The sequence below is a fragment of the Leucopleurus acutus genome (assembly GCF_964270905.1).
Source record: "Leucopleurus acutus genome assembly, chromosome: 17".
NCBI lineage: Eukaryota > Metazoa > Chordata > Mammalia > Artiodactyla > Delphinidae > Leucopleurus > Leucopleurus acutus.
In genome coordinates this window covers 42,233,681-42,247,374 of record NC_139159.1, presented here as the reverse complement: position 1 = coordinate 42,247,374, position 13,694 = coordinate 42,233,681, and the positions used below count along the sequence as shown (strand labels likewise).

The 13,694-nt window shown below is 39.5% G+C and overlaps 1 protein-coding gene across 5 annotated transcripts in view; it reads left to right on the top strand.

Moving 5' to 3' along the window:
* Window positions 1-5,460: 5,460 nt before the first annotated feature.
* Window positions 5,461-13,694, top strand: part of VIRMA (vir like m6A methyltransferase associated) — a 61,975-nt gene continuing 53,741 nt past the window's right edge. For 4 of the 5 annotated variants that reach the window (XM_082858951.1, XM_082858952.1, XM_082858953.1 and 1 more), the window contains exon 1: window positions 5,486-5,580. In XM_082858951.1, the coding sequence (XP_082715077.1) occupies window positions 5,518-5,580 (63 nt within the window). In that variant the 5' untranslated portion in view covers window positions 5,486-5,517. Of the gene's footprint in view, window positions 5,581-13,694 lie in introns of all 5 variants that reach the window. The other variant, XM_082858954.1, reaches the window with a different exon arrangement.

The following is a 13,694-nucleotide window of genomic DNA, read 5'->3' as shown; positions in this document are numbered from 1 at the left end:
AAATAGTGCTGCTATGAACATAGGGGTGCATGCATCTTTTTGAATTATAGTTTTGTCTGGGTATATGCCCAGGAGTGGGATTGCTGGATCATATGGCAACTCTATTTTTAGTTTTTTGAGGAAACTCCATACTGTTTTCTATAGTGGCTGCACCAATTTACATTCCCACAAACAGTGTAAGAGGGTTCCCGTATCTCCACACCCTCTCCAACATTTGTTATTTGTAGACTTTTTTTTTAAAACATCTTTATTGGGGTATAATTGCTTTACAATGATGTGTTAGTTTCTGCTTTATAACAAAGTGAATCAGTTATACATATACATATGTTCCCTGTAGACTTTTTAATCATGGCCGTTCTGACCAGTGTGAGGTGGTACCTCATAGTAGTTTTGATTTGCATTTCTTTAATAATTAGTGATGTTGAGAATCTTTTTATTTCTGACTCACTTCTATTCCATTGGTCTATATGTTTATCTTTGTGCCATTGCCACAGTTTTAATTAATGTAGTTTTGTAGTAAGTTTTGAAATAAGGAAGTGTGTATCCTCCAAATTTGTTCTTTTTTTCAAGACTGTTTTGGCTATTTGTGGCCCCTTGACCATATGTGGCCCATATGAATTTGAGAAGCAGATTTTCCATTTCAGGAAAAAAATAAAGGCTGTTAGACTTTTGATAGGGATTGCATTGAATTTGTAGATTGCTTTGGATAATACTGTCATCTTAACAATATTAAGTCTTCCAATTCATGAACATGGAATGTCTTCCCATTTATTTAAGACTTCTTTAACTTTTTTAGCAATATTTTGTAGTTTTCCGTGTATAAGCTATTCACCTCATTGGTTAAGCTCATTCTTTAGGTATTTCATTCTTTTGGATACTATTGTAACTGTATGTAGGTTTTTGAAAGCCATATTGAGGGAGTCATATTCAAAGTAGAGGAAAACATGTAAGCAAGGGCACAGAGATGTGAAATACCTCTGGATTAAGGGAGCCATATCTAGATGGGAATCGCTGAATCATCAGAGTGGGACGAGGTGAAAGAGTGAGCAAGGAGAAGTGAATTTGGGGCCCTACACACTGTGAGAGGTGATGGGTAGCCAATCAGGGATTCTGAGCTCTCCCAGAAGTCTGGCTAATACATCTCTCTTTCTTGACCTCCTCTACATCTTTCTGCCCTCTCAATCATAGCTGATGATTGCACAGAGACAATAGAAACCATCAAAAAGGAACTTCCTTATTTCCACATACTAAATCATTACTCCCATCTGCTGTGTACCCATGGGCTCCTTCTTGCCCCTGGTTACCAGGCAGCAGTTGTTCTTTTTAGCAAAGGTCACTTTCTACTTGTCTACCAGATACCATCCCTCCCTCCACTCAATACATTGCTTCTTGAAATATCCCCCCTCTTTATTCATCATCACTGTTTCTCCATTGCTTTATTCCCAGCAGTCTACATGCTCTATTATCCTCCATCTCAAAAATACTCTTTGATTCTATTTCCCCTCCAACAATTACCTCATTTCTTTCTTTTTTTTTAAACATCTTTATTGGAGTATAATTGTTTTACAATGGTGTGTTAGTTTCTGCTTTATAACAAAGTGAATCAGTTATACATATACATACGTCCCCATATCTCTTTCCTCTTGCGTCTCCCTCCCTCCCACCCTCCCTCTCCCACCCCTCTAGGTGGTCACAAAGCACCGAGCTGATCTCCCTGTGCTATGCGGCTGCTTCCCACTAACAATCTATTTTACGTTTGGTAGTGTATATATGTCCATGCCACTCTCTCACTTTGTCACAGCTTACCCTTCCCCCTCCCCATATCCTCAAGTCCATTCTCTAGTAGGCCTGTGTCTTTATTCCCATCTTGCCCCTAGGTTCTTCATGACCATTTTTTTTTTTTTAGATTCCACATATATGTGTTAGCATACGGTATTCGTTTTTATCTTTCTGACTTACTTCACTCTGTATGACAGATTCTAAGTCCATCCACCTAACTACAAATAACTCAATTTCGTTTCTTTTTATGGCTGAGTAATATTCCATTGTATATATGTGCCACGTCTTCTTCATCCGTTCATCTGTTGATGGACACTTAAGTTGCTTCCATGTCCTGGCTATTGTAAATACAGCTGCAATGAACATTTTGGTACATGACTCTTTTTGAATTATGTTTTCTCAAGGTATATGCTCAGTAGTGGGATTGCTGGGTCGTATGGTAGCTCTATTTTTAGTTTTTTAAGGAACCTCCATACTATTCTCCATAGTGGCTGTATCAATTTACATTCCACCAACAGCGCAAGAGGGTTCCCTTTTCTCCACACCCTCTCCAGCATCTATTGTTTGTAGATGTTTTGATGATGGCCATTCTGACCGGTGTGAGATGATATCTCATTGTAGTTTTGATTTGCATTTCTCTAATGATTAATGATGTTGAGCATTCTTTCAACACTCCCTAATACCATACACAAAAATAAACTCAAAATGGATTAAAGACCAGACACTATCAAACTCTTAGAGGAAAACATAGGCAGAACACTCTATGACATAAATCACAGCAAGATCCTTTTTGACCCACCTCCTAGAGAAACGGAAATAAAAACAAACAAATGGAACCTAATGAAACTTCAAAGCTTTTGCACAGCAAAGGAAACCATAAACAAGACGAGAAGACAACCCTCACAATGGGAGAAAATATTTGCAAATGAAGCAACTGACAAAGGATTAATCTCCAAAATATACAAGCAGCTCATGCATCTCAAAAAAAAAAAAAAAAAAAAACCCAATCCAAAAATGGGCAGAAGACCTAAATAGACATTTCTCCAAAGAAGATATACAGATTGCCAACAAACACATGAAAGAATACCTCATTTCTTTGTTCTATGCAACAAAAGTTCTCGAAAGAGTTTACACACGTTTTTTATACTCAATTCTTATTCATCTTAAAAAGTTTTATTTTTTATTAGGTAATACATGTACATGGAAATAAATTCTATTTCTGTACCTTAGCCATCAAGCTCCCGTCCCTGGAGGCAAAAATAACGATCAGTTTCTTGCATAATTATTTCAGAGATAGTCTATAAATTCAAATACACACATGGTATGTATGTGCAACACAAAGAGTGAAGCCTAATGTAATATATGGACTTTAATTAATAATAATGTATCGGGGCTTCCCTGGTGGTGCAGTGGTTGAGAGTCTGCCTGGCGATGCAAGGGACACGGGTTCGTGCCGCGATCCGGGAAGATCCCACATGCCGCGGAGCGGCTGGGCCCGTGAGCCATGGCCACTGAGCGTGCGCGTCCGGAGCCTGTGCTCCGCAACGGGAGAGGCCACAACAGTGAGAGGCCCGCGTACAGAAAAAAAAAAAAAATACTGTCTCATCAATTGTAATAAATGTACCATCCTGGGAATTCCCTGGCAGTCCAGTGGTTAGGAATTGGCACTTTCACTGCTGTGGCAGCCCAAGTTCAACCCCTGGTTGGAAAACTAAGAGCAGCGCAGTGCGGCCAAAAAATAAATAAATAAATAGATAAAATAAATGTACCCCCCTAAATAACGTAAAATAATAATAATAGGGGAATCCTTGATAGATAAAATGGGATATATAGATAGGAACTCTGTACTATCTGCTCAATTTCCCATAAAACTAAAGTTGCTCTAAATAATAGTTTATTATTACTATTATTAGGCCATGCCTCTTGTGGGATCTTAGTTTCCCCACCAGGGATTGAACCCGCACCTTCATCAGTGAAAGCCTGGAGTCCTAACCACTGGACTGCCAGGGAATTCCCCCAATATTATTATTTTTTTAAATCTACCCCACACTACACTTAGGTCAAAAAGAAAATCAAAGATAAGAAAACGAGACTATGTAAAAAAATACCAATAATAAACGCACTACATGGTATACTAGTTACAGTTAAAGCAGAGCTTATGGAAGAGTTGGTAGACATAAAAATACAGTAATAAATAAGAATATAAGTAACTTAAGTATCATCATAGAAATTAAAGAACAGCATATAAGCCTAGAGAGCAGAAGGAATTAGCAAATACAAAAGCAGAAACTAAAGAATCAAAAAACAGAAAAATGATAAAAGTAATAAATATAAATGCAAGAAGTGGTTCTCTGAAAAAAACAAATAGTAAAAGAGATAAACTGTTAGCTAATAGGGAGGAAAGTGGATGGCTGAGGAAGGAGGTGGATGGGAGATTTACTTTAAAAATTAATTTATTATTAAATATTTCAGACATATCAAAAGGTACAAACAATAATGTTAGGCACACCTGTGAAACAACCACCAACCTAAAAAATAAAACATTAACAAAGCATTTGAAGCCCATGTGCACTTCTCAATTACATCTCCCTCTGGTTCACCACTATCTTGAAATTTCAGTGTTTATCATTCCAGTGCATTTCTTTTTAATTTTATAACATATATGCTCCTAAAAATTTGTTATTTTATATCTTTTGAACTATTTAAATTCTATACACTCTTCAATGTGTGAAGAATAAGTGTTTGCTTAACCATTTGTTAGATTATCCACGTTAGTAGATATAGCACTGGTTCATTCTTTCTACATGTTTTATACTAGTGCATTGCATAAATATACCAGAGTTTACTGATTATTTCTTATTAATGACAAGTTTACAGCTTTTTAAAACTATAAAGTTTTGCCATGAATATTCTTGTATCTGTAGGTATTTCTTTGGGCACATGTGCAAGAATTTTCCTAGAAGTGGGATAGGCACATGTACTTTTACTAGATAATTCCTAATTGCTCTCCCAAGCACTTGTGCCAATGTAGACTACTAAATAATTCCAATTGCTGCAATGTTCATCAACAGGGAGCCAGGGAGGCTTACTTTTCACTCGACATTTTAACTGTTCATGGCATTTCACGTTTTATAATTTTTTGAATTTTATTTAAATAAATTTTCACAATAAGCCTGTGGATTAAGTATTATTATTGACAATGCAGTTTCCAGATGAGGAAAAAAAAAATCTCTTCGTTTTGAGTCAGTTTCCTTTCTTTTTTTTTTTTCTTTCTTTTTTTAAGAAAAGTCTTACTTTCCAACCTCGCTGACTGCACCTTTTTCCCGCCAGCCCTGTAAAGGTTTCTTGCTGGCTGGTTCACTGGGCCAGGACTCCTGAGTTGGCTGCCTTCCCCACCCCTCCTCCGCCGCTCCTAAGCCTGCTCCACGCTCCGCCCCCGTCCCGAAGCTCTCGTGGCTCTAAAACGCGGTAGAACGACGCGGTTTGGACCATTGGAGACGCCGTAGTCCCTCCCCTTCTTCCTCTTCCCCTCTCGGCGCTCTGAGGGCGCCCTCGGCCGCGCTGGAGAAGGCTGGGCCGGCGACTTCCGGAAGCGCGACGCGTCGCGATAGGTTCAGGCTTGCGGCGCCAGCGCTTTGGTCACAGGAAGTACCGGCGTCTCTCCCTCTCCTGAGCCGCTGTCGCCGAGCTTGGAGGGCTGCCCCGGAAGTCCTCCCCTTTCCCCCGCCCGCGGCAAACATGGCGGTGGACTCGGCGATGGAGCTGCTATTTTTAGACACTTTTAAACACCCGAGCGCTGAGGTAAGCCTTCGCGACTTGATTCCGACCCTGTTTCTCGAATTGGGGACTCTTACAAAAAATCGTTAGGCGTGTCTCGACTGTTCCTCGTGCCGATTGCCGCTTTAATTCCTCACACACACCCTCCCTCCTCCTAGCTTGGGTGTGGGCGCCGCGTCTGGGGGGTGGGGGTGGGGGTGGCGGTAGCCACCCCCACCCCCTACATTTCCCTGCGGTAGTTTCGGCCCCGCGTCGTCTTTGGTTGAGTTGGCTGCTCTACTTGCTTTGGTCCCCCACCCACCTCCTCAACCCCCTGGGTCCGCTTTGGGCCTTGAAAAGGATCATGGTTCTCAGGTTTACCTCAGGTGATGTTTTGGAAGGGGTCTCGGACACCTTGTGTTTGACAGTAGTGTTAGTGACCGAGCGGGTCACGTTGGCTCCCTGGTTCCCAAATCCCTTTTGCTAGGTCTCTTTTCTAACGGGAGTTATGCCACCCAGATGTGACACTCATTCGGTTTAGGATTGCGGTGTTCTCCAGTTTGTCCTGAAACTTTAATACAACTTATTTCTTGGAAAGATTTCACACATTAGGACAAGAAGAACTTACACAGAACGTCCTTTGTCTGCAGCATATTTGTGAAGAGGAGAGAATTGTAGTCAAACTGTAAAGGACAATTGTGTTGTCGTTTTGAGGGGCGAGAGTGGGCTCTTGTAGAGTAATCGTTCTGTATGAACTTGAGCGCCCCTGAATGCATGACTGTTTCTGCCACATGTAAATTGAATAGTCAACCGGCCAAGAACGTACAGAAATGAAGTTCATAGAGAAATTCAAAGAAACCCCAGAGCTCACATTTCTCTTTCAGTGTAAACTTAATTTAGAGAACTTTTTTTTTTTTTTTTTTAATTTGGCTGCGCCGAGTCCGGGATCTTCGTTGCCGCGTGCAGGGTTCGTTTTCAGTTGCGGCATAAGGGATCTAGTTCCCTGACCAGGGATCGAACCCGGGCCCCCCGCATTGGGAGCGCGGAGCCTCAACCACTGTACCACCAGGGAAGTCCTCTAGAGAACTTTTTTTAAAAAATTGAGGTATAGTTGATTTACAGTATTAGTTTCAAGTGTACAACATGGTGATTCACAACTTTTATAGATTATACTCCATTTTAAGTTATTATAAAGTATTGGCTGCATTCCCTGTGCTGTACGATATATCCTTGTAGCTTATTTGTTCTATACATACAGTAGTTTGTACCTTAAGAGAGAACTTTTCTGTCTTCAGAGGTAGGGATGGTAGTGGGTAGCAGTTGTACTTTGGTACTTGTTAAATAAAAGTTTGACAACCTTGGTCTTCTGATTATTTTAACGAATGGTTTATAGTCTATAAAAATCAAATATTTGGAAACTTTAGCATATCTTACTAACAATGAATTATCTTGTGGTCTCTCATTTCATGTGGTTCAATTAGCTCTGTTTGTTCAATGACCATACTTTTCTGACTGCAGTTCCAGCTAGGCTTTAGAAAACTCACAGTGGAGGCAGTAGTTGGATAAGAACAAACCTATCATGCGTACAGAAATAGGGAACAGTTAAAAATGAAAGAAAAGCATATGATGGATTGGTTTAGTAGTTCACTAGTTTAGGAAAGTTAGCATTCATTCACTTACCATATATTTAGAAATCTAGTATTCATTCATTCTTAAGCAAGCATTGAGGACCATGGAGAAGATAGGACCGGTAGTAAATACCTTCTGGCATTGATTGAGGAAGGCTTAGTAGAGATCATATTTGAACTGAGTCTTGAAGTAGGAGTAGGGGTTTTTTGGGGATATGGAGTATTGGGATGTTTGTTCTCAAGGAGTTTATAACTAGTATTGGACATGAGGTCCACAAAATTATGATTCAAGTTAGATTATGATGAGTGCATAGAGACAGAGTAGAAATTTCTTGAGGTTTGTCTCCTTTATTTCCAAAATGCTTATCAGTGTCTGATATATTAGGACCCCAGTCAATATTTATTTAGCGCCCTTTGGTGGTACAAAAAAAGGCTCCGTGATTTCAGAGGAGGGACAGATCACTTTTCATTTGAGAGTATCAGGGAAGACTTCATCAAGGCAGGTGGCATATGAACTTGGTCTTCGGTGGAAGAGAATATGTTCCACAGTTATATATAGGAAAGGAGGGCATTCTCCTGGAGTAGTCAGTCCTTTGGAAGGGTATGCTGAAGCAGTAGTGTGAAGTGGCACCTGATAGGCAGTTTGAAGCCAAATCACAGAGTTCCATAAATGGTCAGCAAAGGAGTGTGGGCTTTATTTTGTAAGAAATAAGTAGTTTTTGAGCAGGCAAATGATATGATTAGTAAAATTAAGGTAGGTTAGTACACCAGTACATTGGTACATCAGTAATGCCTAAAATGGTTCAGAATAATTAGAGGTGGCAAATTGAGAAGAAAAGGTGAGACATAATGAAAACCTGAGTTAGCAGATGGGCAGTAATCATTGATAGCATTTATTGAATGCTTATTTTGTGCAAGACGCAGTGCTTTGGTAATTTAAATACATTATCTCTAATTCATTAATCAATTTTGAAAGATAGTTATCCCCATTTGATAGATAAGGAACTGAGCATGAGAAGTTAGGTGACTTTCCTAAAGCGGCATAGCTGAATTAAGACATACCAATGCACATTTCCTGGCTCTAAAGCTGTGCAGTGCTGTGTCCCAGTGGGATTAAGGAGGAGGGAATAGGTACAATATAAATTTTGGTTGTAGAATTGACAGGATGGCAACTGATAGTGTGAGAGTGGTTAAAAATGATAGAATTCTAGTTATAGAGAACTGGTGGAACTAGAGAACTGGTGGGGCCATTGTTAGTCATAGAAGAGTCTGGAAGTGGGTTTGAAGTGGCTTTGATGGGAACAAGATACTTTAGTTTTTGATTTGTTTAGTCAGACACCAGATAGATTCGCACAGTAGGAAGTTGGGAATCTGTTTAACAATTATTTATGAAAAACACTTTTGAAGGTGAGGCATAGCTCTAGGAGGGGCAATACAGGTAGAAAAACAAAAAACCAAAATTTACTGCACTTGTTTTCAAAGGAATTTGTAACCTGGTAGGGAAAACAGGCATTTATTCAAGTTTCACAAGGGGAATATGTGAAGGAGTTTGAGTAGTGCTAAATGAATTACAAATTGTGTTGTGGTTTGTATGCCACTTTTTAAAAAATAAAAAAATGTTATTTTAGTAAATTTTAATTTTATTATAGAATAATTAGAAGTTACAGAAAAGCAAAGGCTTTCATAGTTCCACCTTTCGTAGTCTCATCTATCATTAACAACTTTCTTAAATTTTTCACAAGTCCTCTAGCAATTAAAAAATATATATATATACATACACACATACACTTAAATGTATACACCCACCACACACATTAAGGTACTGATAACTATAATACTGTTTTCTGGTTTCTTTTCTCACCTAACAATGTGTTGTGCATCATTATAAATGAAGAAGTACACCTATACAACATTTTAAAAGTAAGCTTCATTTTCAAACATTCTCTCTCTTTTTTGACTAGGTAACACACGTACGAGGTACCAATTCAAAAGTGTGTACAGTAAAAAGTAAATCTTTTATCCCTGTCCCAAGCCATCCTGTATAACAGCATTTTTATTGGTTGTGTAATAGTTCTTTAAGTGGTAATGCTATTATTTATATATTAAATTCTCATACATCTAGGCTTCTGACTTTTTACAGTGATACGATATTCTTGAGGCTAAATTGTTTTATATGTCTTTAATTAGTTCTTTATTACTTTCCAGAGTGGAATTGCTGGCTTAAAATTCAGTCTTACGAGGGTGATTGATGTTAGAAAGTCCTACTTCATTTTAGAGTTTAGGAAGTCAATTTGGAACTCATGCAAACAGCAGTGATAATGCAAGTGGCAGGAATAGATGACATAGCCTTAGTTTACCCTTAGGAGAGGATAGGGAAGAGAAGATAGTTGCAGGAATAGGAAAGTAAGGAGAGACAGCTATACTGTGACCTTTAAACACACAATGACTTCTTCCTTAGATGTGGCTGAGTCATGGAACCTGACCAGTCTGTTCTTCACTTTTCAGGTACCTCTCGAATCATAAAACTTCCATTCTATGATTTCCCACTGTCACCCTGTCTTCCTAGGTTTAGGTACTCCTCTAGATATTTTAAGCCCCTACTTCATTGTAATATTTTTAACTTTGAAAACACAATTCAGTCAATTCTTATTAAGCACCTGTTAAAAGTCTTTCATTCATTAAATGAATATGCTCGGCACTATGAATATAACAGTAAACTGAGACTTGGTTCTTGTCTTCTTGAAATACCACTCCAACAGGAGAGTTAAAAGAAGCAATTAGGGGGCTTCCCTGGTGGCGCAGTGGTTGAGAGTCCGCCTGCCGATGAAGGGGACACGGGTTCGTGCCCCGGTCTGGGAAGATCCTACATGCCGTGGAGCGGCTGGGCCCGTGAGCCATGGCCACTGAGCCTGCGCGTCTGGAGCCTGTGCTCCGCAACCGGAGAGGCCACAACAGTGAGAAGCCCGCGTACCACAAAAAAAAAAAAAAAAAAAAAAAAAAAAAAGAAGCAATTAGAATTTAGTTTGATAAGCACTCATCTAGACTTGATCTGGCTTAGCTTTTAAGAGAAAGTTGACATCTGAAAGGAGTTGGGACAGGAGCGTGGAAGGGTTCTAAGCAGAGACAGTAGCATGAATGATGGCATAAAGATGAGGAAAACCAGCGTATGTTGGGGCTATAAATTTGGAGTGGTGAGAAGAGACCATACTTGTTTATAAGACTGAGGAATTTGGCCTAGTGTCTAGAACTAGAGGAGTGACAGCAGAAATGGAAGGAAATGCACAGATTTGAGAGCTGTTTAGAGGTTTAATCAATAGGACTTGATGTTTGGATGAAGGAATTATTTAGGTGAGAGAGAATGAGAAAGAATCCAAGGATGATAATGTTTTCTGTCTCGGCCATTGTCTGGATGGTGGTGCCATCACTGATGTAGGACACTTTAGTTTTGGACTTGTTGAGTTTTTGGTGCCAGAGGGACATTCAAATGGAGATGTCCAGTTGACAGTTGGATATAGTGGTCTGGGGCTCAGGAGAGAGGTCCTAAATGGCGATACAGATTTTTGGAGTTGACTTCTGGCAGTGAATGAAAAACTTATTTCTTGTAATTCTATTGATTGTGTTTAGCTACTCTGCCCTATTTTCCTCCCACATTTTGCCCTCTAGCCTTGGTGAACTATGCTTGTAATTTCTTGAACCTTCCAAGTTCTTGTTTGCATTCCTTTTGCACATGCCTCTCCCTTTGCCTAGAAAGCTCTTTATCCCTCTGTTCCACTGATTCTTGTTTTCCTTAAATACTTACTTAGATCAGGTGCTACTTCTTTTGGGAAGCCTTCCCTGACACTCTTCTTTTCCCCCCACAAATGTTTGCCCACAGTCTGATTTAGGTAAGTACGCTTCTGAGTTTTCATAGTTTCCTGTGTGAGTCTGTATCATAGCAATTTATTTATTCATCTACTACAGTAGATTGTACCTTAATGGCAGGGATTATGTCTTGTCTTTATATTCTCAGGACCTAGCATACCTTGGAACATTATAGGCATTTAGTAAATGTTTCAAAATAAATATTGAATAAAAGTGGTAGCAACTAGGGGCTTCCCTAGTGGTGCAGTGGTTGAGAGTCTGCCTGCCAGTGCAGGGGACACGGGTTCGTGCCCTGGTCCGGGAAGATCCCACATGCCGTGCAGCGGCTGGGCCCGTGAGCCATGGCCGCTGAGCCTGCGCGTCCGGAGCCTGTGCTCTGCAACGGGAAAGGCCACAACAGTAAGAGGCCCGCGTACCGAAAAAAAAAAAAAAAAAAAGTGGTAGCAACTAATATAGAAACTCTTCTACTTACAAACAAAATAGATTTTGAAAGGCTATTTGTAAAACCTCAAGTTGATCTTTTTAGGTCCACAGTGACGACACCCTAACTACTACTAATGCCATTCATTAATTAGCAGGGGGCAGGGTGGAAGGAGGTTAGAATAAATAAAGTTTTGTTCTAAGTTTCCTTTGTAAATATTAATGAGAATTTTTAACCATATAAGCAAAGGAGCTTCTGTATAGTAGACTTTTTAAGTAGAGGAGCTCTTTACAGGACAGAAACATAGAGCCAAAGTTTGAGGCAGAATGCTTTTTCTTTTATATAAATCTACTGTAGTATTTATTGAATACCTACAGTATATTTGTAATAATTAGGATATAATTTCAGCTGCTCTCATAAAGTCAGGATAACAGTGGGTTAGATAAAATAAGATTTTCTCTTTCAATCTGGTTTTAAGTATTCTAGGGCTAATGTGACAGCTCTGCATTGTCAGAGACAGGTTCCTCTCCCATTCTTAGGGAATTGCCTGCATTGTCCAAGACAGCTTACCATAACATGTGTTCTAGAAAGGCAGCAGAGTATAGAAGAAGAGGTGGCAGGAGTTTCTGAAGTCTGAATTTTCCCTTTAAGTTCATGACCCAGAGTTGCCTACGTCATTTCCATTTACATCCCATTGATCAGAATCTAGCAATCACATGTTCACACTGGCTTCCCAGGACATGGGAAATTCACTTTTGCCCAACTCAAACTTCTCTAGAAGAAGAGTTGTATTGGAAAACAACCAGCAATCAGCCACACTTTGCATTCATCCTGTTTCTTTTATATCTTTGAGAGTATAAAGTACACTTGAATAGTTAACATTAAGATTTCTATACCTATATATTTAATTATATTTAATCTCTGAGCTTAAAATGCAAAATTGGAAAGTCATCCTCTGTCACATTTTAGGAAAGACTCATTTGACTAGTCTTTTGGTCTGTTGATAGGCACAGTATTCTTTGCAGCTTCAAGAGGCACTTAGGACTCAGTCTTTCTAGATGCAAATAATATGAACCATTCTTATTATAAACTTTGACCACTAGGTAACGATGTTTGGCTGAAGTGCTAGGAAAAGTTGATGTAAAACAATCGTCCAGGGTGAGAGTCCGCCTGCCGATGCAGGGGACACGGGTTCATGCCCCGGTCCGGGAGGATCCCACATGCCGCGGAGCGGCTGGGCCCGTGAGCCATGGCCGCTGAGCCTGTGCGTCCGGAGCCTGTGCTCCGCAACGGGAGAGGCCACAATAGTGAGAGGCCTGCATACCACAAAAAAACAAAAACAAACAAACAAAAAACAATCGTCCAAAAACAATGTGAAAAATTTCTTTTTAAATTATTGATCTCAAGGGCTACGTTTGTCTGATCTTGTGTCAAATGATACATAGAAATAAATGTACACTAAATTTATGCTATCCATTTATGTTATTATAATAAATTCTTAGTTTGTGGATTTTTTTTCCTTTTTTAAATTTGAGAGGGTTTACCTTAACTGTTTGGTGCCTAAATGGCTTCCCTGGATCTCTTGATATTAGTATGTAAGTTTGGTAAATTAAGCTAATTTAAATAGAGATTCACCATCTCTCATCTATAATTCAGAAATTCAAAAATGGCAGAAAAATCTGCCCTAAATACATGTGGCCACGTGGTCTGATTTGAACTAATATGATGCTAGTTTAATCTTTATTTAGTGTGACTGTTTATACATGTTGCTGCAGAAGTATTAATGTTTTGGTTACAAGGTACTGCCCCAGAAGCCATTGGGGGTGTTAAGTAATATGTAGTGTTTGTATCATTTGCTTTCTAAAAATCTAAAAAGTCAGGATTCTGTTTTGTCTTTGGCCGGCACTGACTGGTGTGCGGGATCTTAGTGCCCTGACCAGGGATCAAGCCCGTGCCCCCTGCAGTGGAAGCGCGTAGTACTAATCACTGGACCGCCAAGGAATTCCAAAAGTCAGGATTCTGAACGGTGTCTGGCTCCAGAGGTTTCCAGTAAAGGATTGTAGGTCTCTACTGGCCTAAGCAAAACATCAGCAGGGAAGCAGATGCAGGAAATGTTGTTATACAAATGGAGAGATTTAACTAGGTACATTTTATCGTCAGTTTTTAAGAGTGGTTTTAATACCATTATAAAAAATGTAATAGCACTGTTTTAATGATGTGGTGTTTATTTTAAAATTGTTTGTGGTATT